At 38.1% G+C, this 21,590-nt stretch overlaps 1 protein-coding gene across 7 annotated transcripts in view; it reads left to right on the top strand.

Moving 5' to 3' along the window:
* LOC129771088 (sodium/potassium-transporting ATPase subunit beta-1-interacting protein) overlaps nt 1–19,950 on the top strand; it is a 130,917-nt gene extending 110,967 nt beyond the window's left edge. For 4 of the 7 annotated variants that reach the window (XM_055774409.1, XM_055774408.1, XM_055774406.1 and 1 more), the window contains exon 7: nt 6,355–8,396. In XM_055774409.1, the coding sequence (XP_055630384.1) occupies nt 6,355–7,850 (1,496 nt within the window). In that variant the 3' untranslated portion in view covers nt 7,851–8,396. Of the gene's footprint in view, nt 1–6,354; nt 8,397–11,691; nt 12,688–18,491 lie in introns of those variants that run through there. The other 3 variants (XR_008742278.1, XM_055774412.1, XM_055774410.1) reach the window with 3 other exon arrangements.
* Nucleotides 19,951–21,590: the final 1,640 nt, after the last annotated feature.

The following is a 21,590-nucleotide window of genomic DNA, read 5'->3' as shown; positions in this document are numbered from 1 at the left end:
ACTAACAGTTAGAATTTCAAAAAGATACATTCATACATTGTTGAAAGCTTAGGATAAAGTATATTTAACGTCAGCTTCGTTCAAAAGAGTTGTTTGTGCTTAAATATAATAATTTCAGCTACCTAGTTTGTATAAGTCCATTTCAAAATTCATAAGTTTTATCAACGAAAAAATCAAAACGATCGGCTGATTTACATGTCAATAATTGGCAACCTTGTCACTTCGGCCAATAACCTGGAAAATTCGTGTTCGAATACTGGTGAACGAATTTCTGAATATTTTTCCATATTTCCGAAATTGCGATCTTGAGCTCTTCAATTGTGGTGTACCGTTTTGAGGGAAAGATTCTGCGTACAAGGAGCCCTCAAGGTTTTCAACAGGATTCAAGTCTGAAGAGCGTGCCGGCCAGTCCAAAAGAATAAGCTTTGGGTCTTATTCCATTGCTTAGTTTCCTTGCTGATATGAATAGTAGCATTGTTTTGTTGAAATGTGATTTTTTTGTGACGATATCCACGCAAAAACGGTAGGAGATAGGATTCCAGAACATGTATTTAATCCTTGAATGATGTGAAAGCTGTCTTGAGCTTTCCGGTTGCACAGAATCCCGCCCAAACCATGCACGAGCCTCCATCAAAATTCCTGGTTGAAAAATATTGTTCCTTCTCGGGTTCACCCCAGTACCCATTGAAACCACAAGTACCATCCAAATTGAACTTTTTTTCGTCAGTGAAGATAACCTATACATTGAAGAACTTTTCGTTATGGTATATAGTAAAATGTATTCTTTTGGAAAGATTTTTTGTCACAACATACCATGTCCCACTGTGGGTTTATGTGAGCTTTGGCAAAACTCAGACGTCTTTCGAAGTGAGATGGTGTAAGATGAGAAACTTTAACCTTTTAAATTCTCTTTATGTGAGGATTTTTTACCAAAACTTGACGAAATGTCACCCGAGTAACATTTAAATTGAAATATTACTTTATTTGCATAAACGATTTTGAGGTATTCGAATCTGTTTTAGCTATTTCCCGCTTATCCCGACCAGAGAGCTCCGATTTACGTGGAGCTCTCTCCTTCTTACCGTATCCTTGAGGATTCGTCAAATAACTGAGCACTACTTGATGGGATCGTCCAATCCAACGAGCAATTTCTCTGATTCCATCTTTTTCTTGGTGAAATGCATCGATTTGTCTTTCTTCTCTCTCCGTGAGCACTTTTCCCTTCGGCATTTTCCAGATTTATTGATCCAAACAACTAAAACAACGGAAAAATGTAACTGGTCTCAAAGAAACTTGACAATTGGGAAATACAAAACCTTTGGTTTACGCTTAGCGCTTTCACACACACATATGAAAATTATGCAGTGTATGGTAGTCACCAATACCAACAAATTAAAATATAAGTTGAAGCATTGTTTATTTATAATGGCACAAAGCAGCAAGATTATCACCTGGTCTTATAGAAGTTGGACAGTGTGTATACAGTAAAATACCTTTCTCATATAAAAAAATCCTAATTATTTCAGAAGGTGATACACTGCGTTTCACAACTATAGAACCACTCATTTATTCTGAGTTTCCAGATATATATATAAGAATTCGGTTGAATTGATGCATATAGTGTATAATACAATAACTATCTTCACTTATAAGACTGGTCATTTGAACTTTATTGTTGTGTTCAGGCGAGAAATATTCAAAAAACTAGAATTCCAGTGTGTCATAACTATAGAACCAGATGGAAAAACTCTCACTCCTTTACAAAATTATCGCAAGTTGAACATGAATTACGATGAGTTTCTAATTCGCAGGTCATCCTTAGTTCTCAATCAGTTCAAATAACTCATTCGGGGTGGTTACGACCAAGCTGCGCCATGTTGTATTGTGTATATCGTTCTACGCAGAGGATATTGCTGGTTTAAGCCCTTCAAATCACTCATACTGCTTGTAAGCTGTATCTACTATTCGTTCGATCACTCCTCATAAGTTCCTGACAGGGGTTTGATTTGGTAAACAAGCTGACCAGTCCAGAATCTGAAGCAACCTATACATTAAACCATGCCATAACCTTCTGGATCATACTTTGTTGAATAAGGCTTCATTATAGGTGCAAACAACGCGAAACCGAAGGAACCATTTGAAAATCAACGAACGCGGAGAATTAAGGCTTTAACTAACCAATATTGAACCGTATTTTGATATTTTGGTAGTTGTGGATAGATTGGTTTGCGATTTGAATGTTTTTATAGTTTGTGAGTAATTTGTATAATTATTACTTACACTTGATATTTACTAAATTCTATCTTTATTTATTTTGTTGAATATGATGAGATAATATTTTATTTCTATATTATAGTGACTTTCAACACTTTTGGCTGGTTTGTCACATTACTTCCATTTTTTGGAAGAATGTCCGGAATGTGAATTGAACTCGTGACTTTTTGCGTGGAATGTACGGATGCTACCACTACGTCAGATCACCTCCGTGAAAAAATGATATCAAGTTTATTCATTTAACCAACTGCAATGTTTTCAAATTGATAATTGTTCTGTGAAAAAAACTAAAGATAGAATTTTCAAAGAAATTCGGCTATGGGGGTCTAAGGTATGACTTAATTCTAGAAAAGGGGCCCAAAACAGTTTGAGAACCCGTGCTCTAGACGATAGGTTCCCACATAAAAAGTGTACTCAAAGTAAGAAAAATTTAGTCATATTTCCATATGCTATAATTTCGTCGAATGTTATTATGTTTGAATTCTTCTTGCACTATCATAATAGTAACATAAATATTGTCAAAATAATCATTTCTATTGAGAATACCGTTTGAATTTTTTTTATATTTATGGTATTCACACACAGAAACCATTTCTAGAGCGCATTATATGAAAATATCGGGAATAATTGTTGACCGAATTGGTCAATTTCTTGGAATGAATTTTGATTATTGCATGCCATCTCACTTTAACAACATCTACTGAATTTGCATCCACCCAGTTGTGTTTCAACTGATTCTATCATCGTGAACATAATGAAATATGATGTCAAGCACAAAAAGAAAAAGACAGAGGGATTTGGTTCAAATTTAGTGTTGCGGCTCAGCAGTTAAGAAAAGGTTCCAAATTTCAGCAAATCAAACGAAAAGATATTTTTCAGCAATGTCTCACATCGCAGGATACTGTTTTTCAATGTTTCGTTAGAACTAGAACATATGAAAACCTTGGTTCTCCTGCTTCATCTGAGCTGATGATAGTCAACTTTTCTTGAATTATCTTCTTCTTCTTCTTAAATGGCACTAACGTTCCTAGAGGAACTTTGCCGTCTCAACAAAAACAAAAATTTTAGGTGGTATTTGGTGAGAATAAAATCGATGTATACTTAAAAAAACCATCAAAGTTTTTCTAAGATCGAAAAAATCGAAAGCAAAAATAATCGATTTTCTCAATTTTTTCAATGACAAATGATCGATCCAAAAAATCGGAAATCGATATGAAAAAGATCGATCTTCTGAAAATCGCTTCGAGATCGCCCAATCCTAGTCCGCACCCACAGATCGCCTGCCACAACAAGTACTTTTTCGCGAATTTGTCCGTTTAACACTCTAAACTAGTATTACCCAAAATTTCATTTATTTTTACCCACGCGATAAGAAGTTACACCCAAAACAAAATGTCGCATTTTTTCCGAGTCCAATCTTTAGTACTAAGTTGAAATTTCTATGCCAAATAACACGCCTTGAATGCATTCTGAGTGACAAGCTCTAGAATACGCGTGACCACAGTGCAAGTCGGAGGAAATTTCTTCGATGAAAACTTCCCCTGACCAGAACGGGAATCGAACCCAAACTCCCGGCATGTTAGGTGTGACGCTAACTACTCGGCCACGGGAGTACTGATTCTTGCATTATCACCTTGGCTCATTCCATGAATGTGATATAGTACTGATTTATTATGCATTGAGGAATTTGAAAATTTTGAAGATCTAAAAACATTTTCGTAAAATCCGTGTGTAATGCTCACAAGTGAGTGACATATGAAAAATATAACATGGTCTTGAAGCTTTTGTGATAATTTTGACAAATGCGTAAACTGTGAATATTCTCTTCTGCTTAAATTTTGTTCTGAAAGTTTTGTCAGAAGGTCAGAATATTATCAAGTTGAAATCGTCACCCTGCAGCTGAAGCACAAATTCAAAAAAGCTGAAGATCTTGCTAGGCAAGAGTTTCTTGGTGGTCAGCGAACTCCAGCGTGTAGAAGTAACCTAGTAAAGATAGACCCCTCAAGCTGGAGAGAAAATCTGTTGGTCTATAATAAATTGAATAACTTTTTTCCCTCTTCACGACCCATCCCAAGTTTCCTGAAATAATTTTAAAAAAATATTTGTTGCGCCATCTATGTGAGATGACCAAGCATTTTGTCAATTCTTTTTCAATCACTTTATTCTAATTCACTTCATTTAGTTATGTATACCTTGTAATCTCTTGAATTAAATTAGAAGTTGAGTACATTAGCATTCAAGCTCCAGCGTATTTCAGAACGCATATGAAATTGCAACCTAAGGGCAAGCTTGTTATACAGTAAAATGTCAGGAGCATGTTTGGACATGAATTTGATGATGACTTCCTTCGTGTTAAATCGCGTATAGGTTTAAAATACAGAGAAATGTTAAACATGCCTGAAGGACTCATACGCTCAAACACATTATCTTGCACGAACCTGTTCACGTGTTTTTTACTTGCCGATTTTTTCATCTTGTAATATTTGTTTTTTTTTTAATTTTCATCTAAGGTATCAGTCATTCTCAGTGTTGCCACATATACAAAATATTCTGTATTTTACAGATTTTTCGCCAAATTTCAAATAGAGAATCTGTATATACAGAATTACAGGTTTTCTGCAAAGATACAGAATTTAAAGATATTTTTTCAAATTCAAATTTAAATGTTAAATTAATTACAGTTCATTTTCTTTGTCTTCCTTCCAACAAAACAAAGTTCTGAAATCGGTTGGCTTCCACAATGATTGACTCTATTTTGAAAGCAAAAAACTATGTATCGGCTCAAGGAGGAGCGTAAAGGATGAAATTGACGGAAAATTTAAGAAAAGCAAAATTCCTCAAAACCATGTATAAACATCATACAATTTATTATAAGAAAACTTTTTTATGATTTAATTTGTTGTATTGATACGACTCAAGCAAACCATAAATAAGAGAAATATATTCAAAATGAAAATAAATCTTCTTTCCATTTTTTCCGTTAGTGTTTTTATACAGATTTTTTTGCTAAACATACAGGTATACAGATTTTTTTGCTAAACATACAGGTATACAGATTTTTTTCAGAAAATTTTACAGGATTAAACGTGGCAACTCTGGTCATTTTTATAACAGAGTGGTTAACGTAACACAATTTATGGAACATCTTAAATATTTCAAATAAGAATTTGTGTTATTTTATAGGGGTCGATATTCAGACACCGTAGACCCCCAAAATCAATTTTCGTTTTTGTCGATATCGACCACTTTGAAAAACCCTGGTCTAGAGAAATCCATGATACATCTTTGCTGTTACTTCCACCATTTATGAAACGAGATGGAAAAAGCTCATACCAATTGTAAAATGAACTCCATTCTTCTCAATTTATTATTTTGTACAGAAAAAAAATCACGTTCTTGTTACTTGCTAAATCATATTTTCGGATCACCATAACACCCACCTCAACACCTCATTCGTTTATTCTGCTATATTTTTATAGTTTATTCTTAAATATTTCAAATAAGAATTTGTGTTATTTTATAGGGGTCGATATTCAGACACCGTAGACCCCCAAAATCAATTTTCGTTTTTGTCGATATCGACCACTTTGAAAAACCCTGGTCTAGAGAAATCCATGATACATCTTTGCTGTTACTTCCACCATTTATGAAACGAGATGGAAAAAGCTCATACCAATTGTAAAATGAACTCCATTCTTCTCAATTTATTATTTTGTACAGAAAAAAAATCACGTTCTTGTTACTTGCTAAATCATATTTTCGGATCACCATAACACCCACCTCAACACCTCATTCGTTTATTCTGCTACATATAACCACCGTTTAACCATTATTTTTATCGCATTTTAAAACAACAACAAAATCCACCGGAAATCGTGCCCGAGACTGCATCATGTTATGTTTTTTTTCAATCACTATCGCTCGCACTTTTCCCCGTGTTTAAGTTGAACCGTGTTTGTGTGTATTCCTGCAGAAACATATAATAAATAAATATAAAAAGCCCCTTCCCTATCCATCAATGATTGATTTCCAAAGGCAAGTGGGACTGATGTGTGGAATAATTTCTCTCTTTTCCCGCAGTCGACTTTATGGGTGGCGATGCGAAAAGTCCACAGCACACGGCCGTGCATCCAATGTACGTGAGCTATACAAGTTTACCAACCACCAATAGCGCCACCTCGACGCATCTCAAGCAATCGAACGCTGCAAAATTAGCTCCATCAGCAGCAACCGTTATCACAGCCAACAATCATAACAGTAATAGCACTCATTGTCTCAGTAACACAAGCGCTAAGATCGGTGTTGTGCTCAAGTCGATTAACGGTAGCAAGAATCCAACTCCATCCTCAAACACTAACACATTACTGTCGTCATCTTCATCGCCATCATCCACCTTTACGAACTGCAACGGCAGCGGTAGCATCGGCAACGGTAGACCCTCATCCGCACTTGGTGGGCAAACACATGAAGTACACGTGCCACTCCATCAACAGCCACTTCCACATCCACTCAGTCGAAATTCTAGCTTTAGTAAAATTCGCGGTGGACAGCTACGTAAGAACAGCAGCAGTATTAGTGTGCGATACACAGACGTGATTCAACAGCATCAGCAGCAAGATGATGAGATAATTCGCAACGAGGACGATACATTTTTCATTCCGAAGAGCACCTCCTGCCGTAATAACTTTGGTATAAGCAACCCATTCAACAACGTTTCCAGTCGATACTATCGCGATGGCGATGGTAGTATACGAACTGAAAATGATGACGATATCGGGAGATGTCTAATTACCGGTTCCACACAGCAGCTTTCCCAATCGACACCACTCAAGCGAAATCCCTCGGTCACATCGACCAGCACCAGTATTGAGGGGGGCAACTACAGCAGCACTACCACAACCCCAATGAATGAAGCAAATATGATAGCTTACGAACCAAATTTCCCCCACGGGACGCGGCCTGATTTGGGCTCACACCAGCACAGGATAGCTATTAGGCCACAGCAGAAAGTACAACCTATACCACCACCAGTGCCACCATTACCCCAATTACAACACATCCATCAACAGCAGCAGCAGCAGCATTTCAACAGCACCGAAAACTATCGAATGCCATACCAGTACATAACGCGGTCTCCCAATTTGAATCGCATCGCCAGAAGAAACAACGCGAATCTAATTAATAATAACAACGTCAACAACAACAACAACAATCATCGAGTGATGAGCCCCAAGTACTGTGATCAAATACGCGATTGGGGAGGACCGCCAGGTTACCCTGGACATGAAAACAATAACTGCACTTCCCCACCCCCACCGATGACGACAACGACGACGACGGCATCATCGACGGCCGCCGCCCCCTCCTCCACTGGTGGAGTTTACCCGGTGATGGTAATGCATCGAGCAAAATCGCAGGACCGATTAACGCATCGAAGCCGACGACATCACCACCACCACAGTGGAGGAGGGGGGCGTGGCCCTTACGGTGCCCAGCAGCAGCAGCGACCTCGCTCCTTCTGCAGCAATAACGGAGCCTATCCGGACTATGTGATTGTGGAACATCCCGACAACTAGAAAGCGGCGGCAGCAGCAGCAACGATTTAAGCTAGTTGGATTTTTTTTATGATTTGTTGTTTTTTTTGCGTCTGTTTTGCACAACTCGATGTTAGATGCGAAGCAGTGACGAGGGCGCCTGTTTGTCTAGCATGGGCCAATACACCCAGTTGGTTATAATACTTTGATTACTGGCAGAACATTTGCCATCGACTTATACAAGACGCAACACATTTCGTTGAGTGCTTCCGATTGGGGCCGATGTGAATGTGAAAACATTAAATTAATCCAGTCGATAGGGAATTATTTAATCCTTCAGTTCAGAATTGTCAATGAATACGCAAATGATTTTTGGTTTTCCCATTGTTAGTATTACATCCCGAACTATGTTGTGCAATTCCAAATGAAATCGAACTAAAAATGCCGTATTTTTGATTCGAACGAAAGTTTATGTTCCGTTTGAGTTGAAGGAAATATGAGTTTTACACAGCATTTAGAATTTTTTGACTCAAGAGTTATAGAGTATCGATGTTCAAACTTGAAAAAAATATACACTGAGAAAAAAATTCTTTATTCTTTATTCTGTATTCTTTTATTTTATTTACAAAAAAAAACTGTAAATTTGCAATATATGAATTATATATATATATATATATATATATATATATATATATATATATATATATATATATATATATATATATATATATATATATATATATATATATATATATATATATATATATATATATTTTATTTTTTCATATAAAATAGAAGCTGTAGAAAATTTAAAAAATGGGTAGATGGTAAAACTATTTTTGACAAATTTTGTGGAACATCGAATTTTTATGAATTTTTGAAACTTCGACTTTTTGTATGTTAACAATCATTTTTAGCCACATGCCATTATGAATCCTGATGTGATTTAAAAGAAAAAAGCTCTTTATCAATCTCCTTCTAAATGCAGCCATTTTCGAGATTAAATATTTCTAATGTATTGTCTTTTTTCTAGAAAACTATCTGACTCGGCAAACTTCGTACCGCCCAAAATTTATTTTTCGTTATCACATTCACGTTTTTTCACTAAGCGCACGTTCATGGGTCCAATCGCAGAACTGTTCATTGAATTCTCTCCTAACCTACCCTTTAAAATTACCTTTCACTATAAATTTCCTAGTACTTCTACCAAAACTCATCATTATAATATCAAATTATTTTCAGACACAATTCTCGAAGATTTTTCAACCACTTGCAAATAACATGTTTCTCCGTTACTTTATCGAGTTTTGCTCTTTTCAACACATTCGGTGATCCATTTTTTTATATATTTAGAAGCAGATATAGGAGTACTTTTTATCACATCAAAATCCATTTCCACTTTCGAACAAAAATCAATCAGGAAAATCAAAAATCAAAAAAGATTGTTAAACCATCATATAAACAATTATTGCCCCCTAAATTCTCCATATGCCGAATTTGTTTCCGTTTGCTTGATAAGTTCTCGAGTTGTGCAGATATTTGTGTTTCATTTGTATGGTAGCCTCCCCTTAGAGAGGGGGGAGGAGTGTCGAGCCACCATGGAGACGTTTATCGCTCCCTAAAACCTCTATATGCCAAGTTTGATTCCATTTGCTTGATAAGTTCTGGAGTTATTTAGTCCCCTCCCTCCACGTCCCCTCCACGTGCCAAATTTGGCTCTATTTGCTTGAATAGTTCTTGAGTTATGCAGAGATTTATGCTTCATCTGTATGGCGGCCCCTCTCTTAGTAAGGGGGACGAGTGTCTATTGACCACAGAAAGATTTCGTGCCACCTAAAACCTCCACATACCAAATATAGCTCGATTTGCTGGATTCATTCTCGAATTATGCAGAAATTTGTGTTTCATTTGTATGGGAGCCCCCCTTTAGAGAGGGGGAGTAGTGTCGAACTACCATATAAACGTTTATCGATCCCTAAAACCTCTATATGCTAATTTTAATTCCATTTGTTTGATTAGTTCTCGATCAGTTCAAACCCTTATAATTCTTTCTAAGAAGCTATTCCGGTTGGACTCATAGTTTTGGAGATATATCAAAGATTTCTCTTACTAAAATCGATACGCCTTTTTCAAAAGTTACAGGCAGCAGGGAGTTGTGCCTGAAATGATTGTTAACATACAAAAATGTTTCGAAAATTCATGAAAATTCGAAATTCCACAAAGTTCGTCAAAAATAGTTTTACCATTATGAGCTAATTTTTCAAATTTTCTACATGACAATAGGAGTTATATGAAAAAAATTTAAAAAAATTATTTATTTTTTTTACGTTTGGACATCAATACTCTATAATTCTTTCTAAGAAACTATTCCGGTTGGACTCATAGTTTTGGAGATATCTATATATATAAAAATGAAGTGATGTCTGTCTGTCTGTCTGATTCTTATAGACTCGGAAACTACTGAACCGATCGACATGAAAATTGGTATGTAGGGGTTTTTGGGGCCGGGGAAGGTTTTCGTGATATTTTGAGACCCCTCCCCCCTCTCTAAGGGGGGGCTGCCATACAAATGAAACACAAATTTCTGCATTACTCGAGAATTAATCAAGCAAATGAAACAAAATTTGGCATGTGGAGGTTTTAGGATGCAATAAATGTTTCTATGGTGATAAGATACTCCTTCCCCCTCTCTTAGAGGGGGCTGCCATACAAATGAAACACAATTTTTTGCATTACTCGGAAATTAATCAATCAAACGAAACCAAAGTTGGCATGTGAAAGTTTTAGGGTGCAATAAAAGTTTCTATGATGGTTAGACAGTCCTTCCCCCACTCAAAGGGGGGGCTGCCACACAAATGAAACACAAATTTCTGCATTACTCGAGAATTAATCAAGCAAATGAAACCAAATTTGGCATGTGGAGGTTTTAGGATGCAATAAATGTTTCTATGGTGTTAAGATGCTCCTTCCCCCTCTCTTAGAGGGGGCTGCCGTACAAATGAAACACAAATTTTTGCATTACCCGAGAATTAATCAAGCAAATTAAACCAAATTGGGCATATGGAAACTTTAGGGTGCAATGAATGTTTCTATGGTGGTTAGATACCCCTCCCCCTCTCTTAGGGGTGGCTGCCATACAAATAAAACACAAATTTCTGCATTACTCGAGAATTAATCAAGTAAATGGGCGGGACGAAGTTTGCCGGGTTAGCTAGTAAGATATAAAAGATTTCTCTTACTAAAATCGATACGCCTTTTTCAAAAGTTACAGGCAGCAGGGAGTTGTGCCTGAAAATGATTGTTAACATACAAAAATGTTTCGAAAATTCATAAAAATTCGAAATTCCCCAAAGTTCGTCAAAAATAGTTTTACCATCATGAGCTAATTTTTCAAATTTTCTACATAACAATAGGAGTTATATGAAAAAAATAAAAAAAAATTAAAAACTATGTGTTTTAGATATTGCAAATTAAAGTCTTTCTTGTATTTTTTTTCTCAGTGTATATTTTTTCACGTTTGGGCATCAATACTCTATAACTCTTTCTTAGAAACTATTCCGGTAAGACTCATAGTTTTGGAGATATAAACTATCAAAGATTTCTCTTACTAAAATCGATACGCCTTTCTAAAAACTTAAACTTGAGTCAAAAAATTCCCAAATGCTGTGGAAAACTCATATTTCCTCCAACCCAAACGGAATACAAACTTTCATTCGAATTAAAAATACACATGTTTCGTCATTTGTCGATTTCATTGGGAATTGCTCTATTCTATTCTGACAATTCAAAGCGTAGAGAAAGATAAGACTTTGCCATTAGATCTCTAGACATACATATAGATGAAGCTAACTTTAATTTTCTAACGATGTTCCTTATTCTGCAGTTGTTATTCTGTCTCGACGATTTTTGCAAAAAAAAAAACAAAGTGTTGAACATTATTTACTGAAAAGACGAAATATATTAGATAATAACAGTAGTGAACTAACACCCAGTAGAGAAGTTTGATTTGATACTTTATATCGCGTTGTAGTTACTGTTGAAACAGTTAGAAACGTTCTTGTAGTTGTAATACTGGTTGATGACTATAGTAGTGTTAATTTTTCAACAATTGGTGACGATTATTTTTGATAGCAAGAAGGTGGTGTAGATTTCAAGCCAAAGTGTACGCGAAAAAAACCTTACGAGAATAGCATTGTAATGTTTAGATCATTTTTTCTTTTCTACAAACACAATTTGGTGTACGAGAAACCGAACGAATGACACCGCTCCCCCCATACGCAATGATAGCAATGAAAACGAATGGCTAATATATTAGCATCATTTCACTTAACAATTCGTTCGGTTTGTGCTTAACAACGAGAAATCAAAAGCGGAACAAAACAATAAATGAACGTATAATCAATGCATTTTTTTTGAACAAATAAAGGAAACGTTCATTTTCACTTTTTTACCTGATACACACTTGTTTCATTCCATTTCGATGAAGACGGTTTCACGCAAGTGATTGTGTTCGATGTATGTTGAGTGTTCTGGAGATAATAACCGCATGGCTTAATATCATTGTGGTGCTTCCAAACAAGGCACGAGTAATACGGTATAGAAAGTTGTATATCTCGATGGTTAGTTTGCACCTCTCGACCACTCCATAGTGGTAACTATTGAAGGTACTTACAATAGGTGTTTTCATCCTAACTAGTTTTCCTACTACTACTACTACTGCTACTACAACTGCTATCGCAATTTACTACCATTCCCCCAAACTACATGTAACAACAGATGGATGCTATCAGGTACTTACAACAGTGTACAATTGTGTTGATTTATTAACAATAATAACGAAACATTTCTAAATCATTGTTGGGTTAACAAATAGATTAATCCGTTGTATATTTCTAGTATCATTTTTAATAGCTTTCCCTCATATAGATAAAGTGGTAGAAATAAGTGTTTATTTCATGATCCACCATTAAAACACTATACACCATATGCGTGATATTGTTTCCATGATTTGTTTCTCTATATAAAAGGAGGTACTAAAACTGTGAATATTTATCGATTTAGCTTCCATACGCCGTAATTACGGCCTCAAACGCAAGCTAGACCCAGATTCCTTATTATCGACAATATTTTCCGACCACTAAAACCAGTGTTGCTCGACTCGATTCTAGCCAGGAATTCATAAGTACAGCCTCCTCGTTACGTTGGTTATGAAATTAATGATGACCCTGTCGCATGGCATCCGTATTATGCGGCTGTCTTGATGTTCTTCGTCGCCCTTACGTATGCGGAATCAACGTGGCTATTAAAGGTTAGCCATTCTTCAACTTTCAGGACCAGGTTCTTCACCATGCACTCAGAGATTAAAACGTGTCTTTCGACAGTGATTTCTGTCCACTACACCGCTTTGCAGATACTCACCACCAGTACTTCCGTTTGGTTATGTACTGTTAGTAGTCTCGCTCGCTGCTTTTGATTTTCAACGACGTCTATCGATCGCCTCAGTCGCTAGCATCTCCACATCTTCGGCTTCGAGTACATCCGTCTTTTGCTGTCAATACAATGTCATTCGCGAAATCGACGTTCTCAACACCCCTGGGCAGCTCCAGCGTGAACCACACCGTCTTACATTATGTTGCAGAACGTGATCTGCTCATGGATATCTCGTAGAACAGAAACCGGTTCTGACGAAACTTCTCTAAATTTCACATTGGTAGTCGAGAATCTTCATTCGGTGTAGTGACTTCTCAGATGACGCTATTGGAATTGTTCTTGACATCTATTGCTTTTTTCCTAAAATATTTATTGACGTAGGACTACGTCTTTCATTTCTATACCGGGGTGTAAAATCAAAGTTTCGAAAACGAAAGCGTTACGCTGGAGACCGAGATTTTGAGCGTTAATACCTCCTAAACAACTGAACGAAATGGTATGATAAGCACTTCATTCGAAAGATAAAATGTCTACGCGTTAAATACTTGTTACTTTTTGATCAAAAAACTTGTTTCAATAGCCTTAAAATTGCTTTCAAAACAGGCTATTGAAATCACCAATCGGTATATAAGCGAGCGCCGCTCGGAAATCCACTCAGTTATAATTGAACAGCGATTGAGGTACCATCGCAGGAATTAATGGATGTTTCCCTAACACAGACTTCTAAACCATGGAGTCAAGGGAAATCGGCATTTCAGAATAAGATACAAGCAGTGGGTACTTTTATACTCGTTTTCGTTTTTGCAAGTCGGAATGTTTCCCTAACACAGACTTCAAAACCATGGAGCCAAGGAAAATCGGCGTTTCAAAACAAATTCAAGCAGCAAAACATGTTTTATAACCCCATGCATTTTTACACTCCGGAATGCGTTTAGCAAACACGGCCTACAAAATCGGGTAGAAATACAACGCTTTGGCTCGGTTATTCAGGACTGCATGCCTCTTCATGTCGCCAGCTCACTGAACTTCTTCGCATACCGTTAGATGATTAGGCAAATTGATAACTATTTGCGGCGATAGCCACTACTATAGGCGTCGTGCACAAATTACGTAACGCCAAAAATCCAGATTTTGGACCCCCTCTCTCCCCTACGTAACGCAATTTCCTATCTCTAATACACAGAAAGTAACGACAGAGGTAAAATGACAGAGGAATTGCAAAAGTACGGGAAGCAAACTTGATTGGAGATGCCTGGTGAAGGGTACATCTTGTGGTTAAGGTACTCTTGACATATACTCGAGTGAGGAGTCGGTTGGAGTAGGTTTTCAAAGTTATTAATCACCAAAGGATTCTGGATCTGGCAACGAATGAGAAATATGTAAGATAATTCTGGAAGCCGAAGAGTAAGCGGGGGTACTCTTGCCAAAACTCCGAGACTCATCGTATGTGTCGACTGCAAACACCTCATGGCTATACGCAAACAGCAATAATGTATACTCTCCAACTTGAGAATATGAAGTTTGGCAGCTGATCGGAAGCTAAAGCAACCATATTCTAACACCGGTAATATCGTTGTTTCTTACAGCCTAATGAGATCTTCTGGATGGGCATCCCACCATATTCCGGTTGATTCTCTCGGAGGAAGGAATTGACCTCACGACTAAACACTACCTCCTTGGTATCTCTAAACCGTCTTATGTTGCGATGAATATCCTACAAAGTTATCTTCATTAGCTTAGATTTTGTACGCTTTTCTTTATGTATGAACTCGTAAGCTTCCGATAGCTTGCAACATCTCGAAATTTGGTACCCTGTCATACCATTTTTCTAATTGGATTTGCTTGGTAGGCAGCATATCGTCTCCACCCAGTACCAACAGTGTATACTTTAATTTTTCTTGATTATTTAACGAATCAACGGTGTTTTCGCTCTGCAACGCCTTTCTGCTGTGGTGTGTAGATAGCGATGAATTGCAATAATATTCTCTCTTCCTTCAAATCATGGCTAACTCGGTAGCACGGTACACACTACCTTGATTCTATTTAAGAATCTTTGGCGATTTCCCGAATATTGTCTTCATGTATCATAGGTACGAATAGTATTATGTCCCTGTATTCTTTCAAAAGTCACTCATAGACACAAGACTTTCTACAACTCTATTCCGACGAAGTTATCGCCCGTTCTACCATACGCGAATGTTAGTTCTTGCCCCTAGGAGTACCTGCAACAACTTGATCTTCGCTTCCAATCGTGTACCCCGTTTCAACGATCGTGACAGTTACTCCCTCCTGCACGAGCTTTCTCACAGACACATAGTTCATATTGAGATTGGGAACAAACAAAACGTCTCCCAGTGTTATCTTCTTCATTGACGTGCCCCGAACGCAACACAAATTAGAAGATTTTTACAGAATCTTTTCTAATGTCCCACTTTGTTATAATGGTGGCACAATATGATCTCCTTTTTTTCCTTCCATTTTTATCACAGTTTCGTCCGTTGATGTCGATTACTACTGCTTGAATTCTCCGTTGATGACTTCAGGTCCTCTTCCGAACGATTCTGCAGTGTCGTTGTATCGAACAAGCTAGACAGAACTACTAGCGAATCGTTGTCCAACCTGGGTCAGAAGGAAAGGGGTGTAAGTGACTTGATCGATTCCTCTTCATCAACTTTCTCTTTAGTTAATAACACAACTGCAAAAACGATTCAATTTGAGCTTGCTATAGAATCCGATAGATGAGGTTCTGATCTATCTTCCACATCGTCAAATACAGCTGGGAATGTGCTTGCGGCTAAGTTATGACCAAAGGAGAGAAATCGATGATGTCACTTACACCCCCTTTCATTTTGGGCCCCTCAAATAAGTTCGATAGTTGCCCGCACTTTTTGTCATCTTCATCCCAAGCTTTTAAACTAGCTGCGTTCGATACGTTAGGCTCCGGCTTCACTCTAAACGAAACGGACTTCCACAAACCTTCTATGGTCTGTAGGAATTCCATTCCGAGCTTCCATGAGTCATAATTTTCATTGTTCTACCTAGCAATGCCGTTTCACTCGATTCCCGCTAATAATTTTTCGAGACATTTTTGTTTGTTTGTTAATTTGTTTGCGTATGTACTGACGGGCAGGGAAATACGAAATGGCTAATACAGACCTATAGAAGTGTGTAGCGCAGTGAAATAAAGTCCGATCGATTAGGTGGACAAGAACGAATACAACTGATTTCATTCATGGTAGAGGAGAAAATGATATATAAACCTAACATGTGATGTTGAATTCTGCACGGCAGGATTTCCATATCATCGCATAGTAGTACCAGCACCAGATAGGCTATCATGCACCAGCCACTATGTACTCTATTTTACTAGAGTTGAGCCCAGTTCCCTCTTGAGGGTCCAACAGCCCAATGGGTGAAACCGATTATGTCATGTCATCAGTGAAGCCTAGAAGCATGGACCAGTTTTCTCTGTTCTTGAGGAACCATATCAACTTTCCTGTTGCGCTCAATGGAGTACACCGCCTTGAAGTCTATAGTCAGACGATGAGTCTACTGGTTACTATCTCTGAATAAATCCCTTCTAAAACCACACTAATACACGCTAATAAAGGAACAGCTTAGCAAAAAGTAACGGCCTTAGTGTATGGAACACTCCTCAGTGGTTTGTGGACACGTACCCAACGCTTCTCGCGCTATAAACCCGTATTGTGGACAAGCTTCCACTGCTCGTTCGGGTCTTTGTCATCGACTTTTCGAGAACACTTCACAGAAACTACTTCGGCTAATAGCTCATCAGCTGGATGCTCAACGGTACATCGTCGATTTACCGTCGTCGATTTCGATTTCATCACATTGGAAGACCGACCGACCTGAGATAGGCCTTCCCATTTGAGCGAGCTTCCCAATGCTTCAAATTGCAAAGTACGTGCTATACATTGCCATTCCTCTGGCAGCAGTGAAGTTGTATATATATATATATATATATATATATATATATATATATATATATATATATATAATATAGAGTAGGAATTTTCTCGTCTCTGCTCTGCTAATAAACCCCTCTATCACTCCAAATAGTTTATAGTACAAGAAACTGCCTTTGATTTATAACACGCATAGACGACCATTGGTGGACCTTAGGAGACTTACAGCTGGTTCGTCTCTGTAAAAAACGAGGAACAGTCTCTTCCGAGGGATGAGGAATATGGTCCTCTTGTTTAGTTACTCCATACGTATGAGGGCCCAACGAGGCCGCTCAGATGTTAAGAGCCTCGAGTCTTATATTGTCTTTGTTTTGTTTATTAAGTTTCGGCTTTCGTTGTACTTGCCTCTGCCTGGCCTCTGACTTGTAGGTCAGTTGTTGTTGATTCTGTATTCGTGTCCATATGGGTTGCCTGAGTGTTCAATAGTTCTTAATGAGTCAGTTGTTTTCGTTTCTATTTGAATTAACTGTTTCTTGGGTAGCTTTAATGGTATAGTGGGTGTGTGGTTCAACCTCGAACCAACGTGTTGGTCTCCATGACCTCTAGGGTCTGGCAGCCCATGTTCTTAGATTATCTGCCGGAACTATTTTGGTATACAACTCCACCAGTCAACCAGTCCCAGCGATGTAGCCTGCCTTTCCATAACCGGATAATGGAATGGTCCGGAATTCACTAACCAGTTAACAAAGCAATGGGGCAGCTTGAGTGGTTTGTCGTGGGATATTAACTAATGTATTCATAATAAACCTCTTTTTTTTTGAGACAAAATTCACATTTCCAGCGTAGATTGGACCTTAATATGGTAAACATGTAGTCCAAAACGTTTCATTTTCTCTGGAAAAAATGAGATCTTGGATTTCCGACTTGAATTTTTTTTTCTGGTTCTAGTCCTCGTATGTCAATACATTCCTATTCATTATGGGGTTCATCTGACCATATTTACGGCAACTTACTGTCTTTCATTCGGCCGTTAAACGCTAAGTCCTACATACAGTCATATTCTTGGAGGCTGCAAAATCGACGAATCCTAGGCCATTTTTTCAACATATGCGATTGAATTTTCAAACAAAATGTTTGTTAAAAATAACATAATTTGGATCATGAAATAACCACTTTCAGCACTTTCTTCGCATTCCTTATGTCAACAGCTTTTAATAGTATGTAAATAATCATTTCTCAATTACTAATTCGGCAATTTTGTTTCTGTCTTCCGTTTTCCCGTTTTGACTCGTTTTCTCCGGAACCAATCTTCATTCGACTCACACAGCCAGCAGAAATAGTAAAAAGTCCAAACAACGTCAGTCGCTCTATTCAATCGAGTTCAGCCGTCCGGTGGATGCGATTCGTGGAGGCCACGACGATGACGATCTCCGGGGTCCCTCGCTCAGTCCGAAACCGATGACCCCACGACGCGTCAAGCGTCGATCTGTGATGCAGCGTGGTACAACGGGCCGCCAGAGTACAACCAGTCGACGCAGTCACTCCAACAACCGAAGCAGTGCGAGAAGCTCTCGCCGCAAGGTGCACCAAAATCCCGTGACCAAATTAATGAACCAACAGAGTGCAGGAACGATGACACTTACCAAAACCTTCCCCCAGTTCGTGCACAACAAAAATTCCGAGCTAACTGAATCAAATTTGAAATCACTGAACAACGACTTTATCATCAACCAAAGCTCTGCTATGCTAAATAATTTCGGCCAAATAGGAACAAACAACCTTAACACATTCAATCGTCCCTCGCGGCACAACACCCACACTCCAACGCTACCGGATGGCAGCCCGATTGATCCGATATACTACAACATGAATTCTTCATCGCCCCTCCTCCAACAACAAACTTCGTGGGCCTCTTCGAAACCAGGAACAGGAATCGGTGGCCATTCGAATCCCACCTATCAGCACTCGACATCAAACCTGAACCACAGTCCAGAACTGAACGATGAGTACTACACAAACAATCGACCGCCCTCGGTGCGTTCAAGTTATTCCAACTTCCATGGAACTCGTCCTTTGAGTTCATACGCCACCACCGGAGCAGGGAACCTAAATCTAACCCAAACGGGTGGGGCAATGCCAGGGGAAAACGTTTTTGCAAGTCTCACCAGTCAGCAGCAACAGCAGCAGCAGGTGAATCAGCCCCAACAATCCCCAACAGGTGTTGGTACGGCTAGCGACCCAATGCCCATTCCGCAGTTACCCCACAGGCGATCCGTTTCGCGGGAAAGCTTACGGGCAATGCAATTCCTTAACAGTGGACCCCCGGCTTACAATCTTAACTATCACACGCCACCGGACTCGGAAACGACTATGTAAATATTTAGATCAATACAACACGGAAACTAACAAAACATGGACTGATTCGGTTCGACGCGAATAGAAGCTTCTGGGTGTTTAACTCTTATACAAGCGAATGAATTTAGACTCCGTCCTGAAGTACTTCGATAGTAGCGGTAGTACAATTGCGATAATTTGTAAGAACAGACAATATTAGAGGAAAATGTAACATTTTCCTACATTTGTAAATATACGTAGATAGTTTTTATGACTAATATACATCGAATAATTGACACGAATTGGATTGGAATATACTGTACAGAAACTGCAACTGAAGAAAACATCTGAATTTTTTGAACATCCAATTTATGTGTAAACATTATTTTCAGCAACTGAAAATGAGATATCATTGGATTTTACTTTTTAATACAATGAAGGCAACGTGAAACGTAGAGAAAGAACGTGGTTGTTTTTCTATGGAACAGAAAAGAACATTCCCAAACCACATTCACTCGTTGTGACTCGCTGTCTGGAAATTGTAAGAATGATGGTTATTATCGATTGAGATTTTTCAGGAAGAATGAAGTTGGCGGCTCACCAACGAAACTTTACCTCAGATTCCGCTGGATGTTTAGTAACATTTTTTCTGTTTCGAGGAATGATACCTCGATTAACTCACCGCGTACCTCGAAAGCTCGATCGGTTGTCTCAGCATTGAAGAGGTACGCATTGCACAATTCCACACTCCCCCACAATGTAATAGTATATAGCAGGGATTCCTTGGTTCGAGACAGCTGGTCTAGGATAGTGTCACCTCCAAACGCAATGGACATTCTATCCATTCCACATTTTTCCGTGATCATTTTATAAGGTGTTTATGCTTACCTCAATAAAACATTATTGTGAAAAACGTAGATATTTCTTCATCTAAGTTCCAATTTTAATATTTTCATCCCGATTGTTAGTTATTCAATATTAACACATCCAGTTATTCGACCATAACTTGTAATAAAGCAAAAAATTGTAACTAGTCACAATTTAAACGATGTTTTCTCCAGGCATATCATTTGTTAACACGTTAACACGATCTCACCGGACCGACAGTAGACTTTGCGTTCGAAGGGTGGCGGCATTGGGAACGCCAACAACAAAGTTATTTAGATAACAAAGATATTTAGAAAAGTCCACGCTGGGGCCGACGTGGGCCAGACGAAAAGTTCATTGTCCCCTATTTCGGTCGGGGCTCAACGTGTTGAAAGACAAAAAAAAGGTGGAAACTTCCGAAAACTAGCACAATTTTGTTTTCTATTGATTTTCGAAACCCTTTAATTATTATAAACTATTTTTTTTTAGAAAACTTCGCAAAACAAATGAAACACAAATTTCTGCATTACTCGCGAATTAATCAAGCAAATGAAACCAAATTTGGCATGTAACGTAACGGAGAAACATGTTATTTGGAAGTGGTTGAAAAATCTTGGACGAGAATTGTGTCTGAAAATAATCTGAAATTATGGGCCCTATTCCAGAAAACGAGACGAGCAGACGAGCGCTCGTCTCGTTTGTTTTCATATTCCAGAAGCCGAGCTCGACTAAGCTCGAGTAGCTCGTCTGGTTCGACGACCGTTTGGCAGCGCTCGTCAATAAATCAATCGAATCGTCTAGTTTGTTTGATGTGTTTGTTCACCTTGTTGATTGAAAGCACCGGTATTCTTCTGCTCCGCCTTTATCTCAAAAAATTGTTTCACGGCTAAACTAGTATTGCATAAGCAATGTATGTTTTCAACTGCAACCATCAAATTCAATTCAGTAATTGTATGATTTTACAGATTTTCAAATGGGCCTCTTCCAAACAACACACCCGAATGTAAACATTGAACTCATATCCAGGGATGCTAGATGACTGTTTTGAATAAATTAACACGGCACGAAAAGGGTCTTCACATAACGAACGAAAATGAGTAATTCAAAACAACTACTTTATTGGAAAAACATATATATACATTTAAAACTTTTCTTAATAAATCGTTGATTAGGTGAACAAACATTGCCCCTAATAAATCCATAATAACAAAACGTCTGAGTGATG

The sequence above is a fragment of the Toxorhynchites rutilus genome, chromosome 2 (genome assembly GCF_029784135.1).
Source record: "Toxorhynchites rutilus septentrionalis strain SRP chromosome 2, ASM2978413v1, whole genome shotgun sequence".
Classification (NCBI taxonomy): Eukaryota; Metazoa; Arthropoda; class Insecta; order Diptera; family Culicidae; genus Toxorhynchites; species Toxorhynchites rutilus.
Note: the sequence above shows the minus strand (reverse complement) of the source record. Positions and strands in the feature narration are given on the sequence as shown.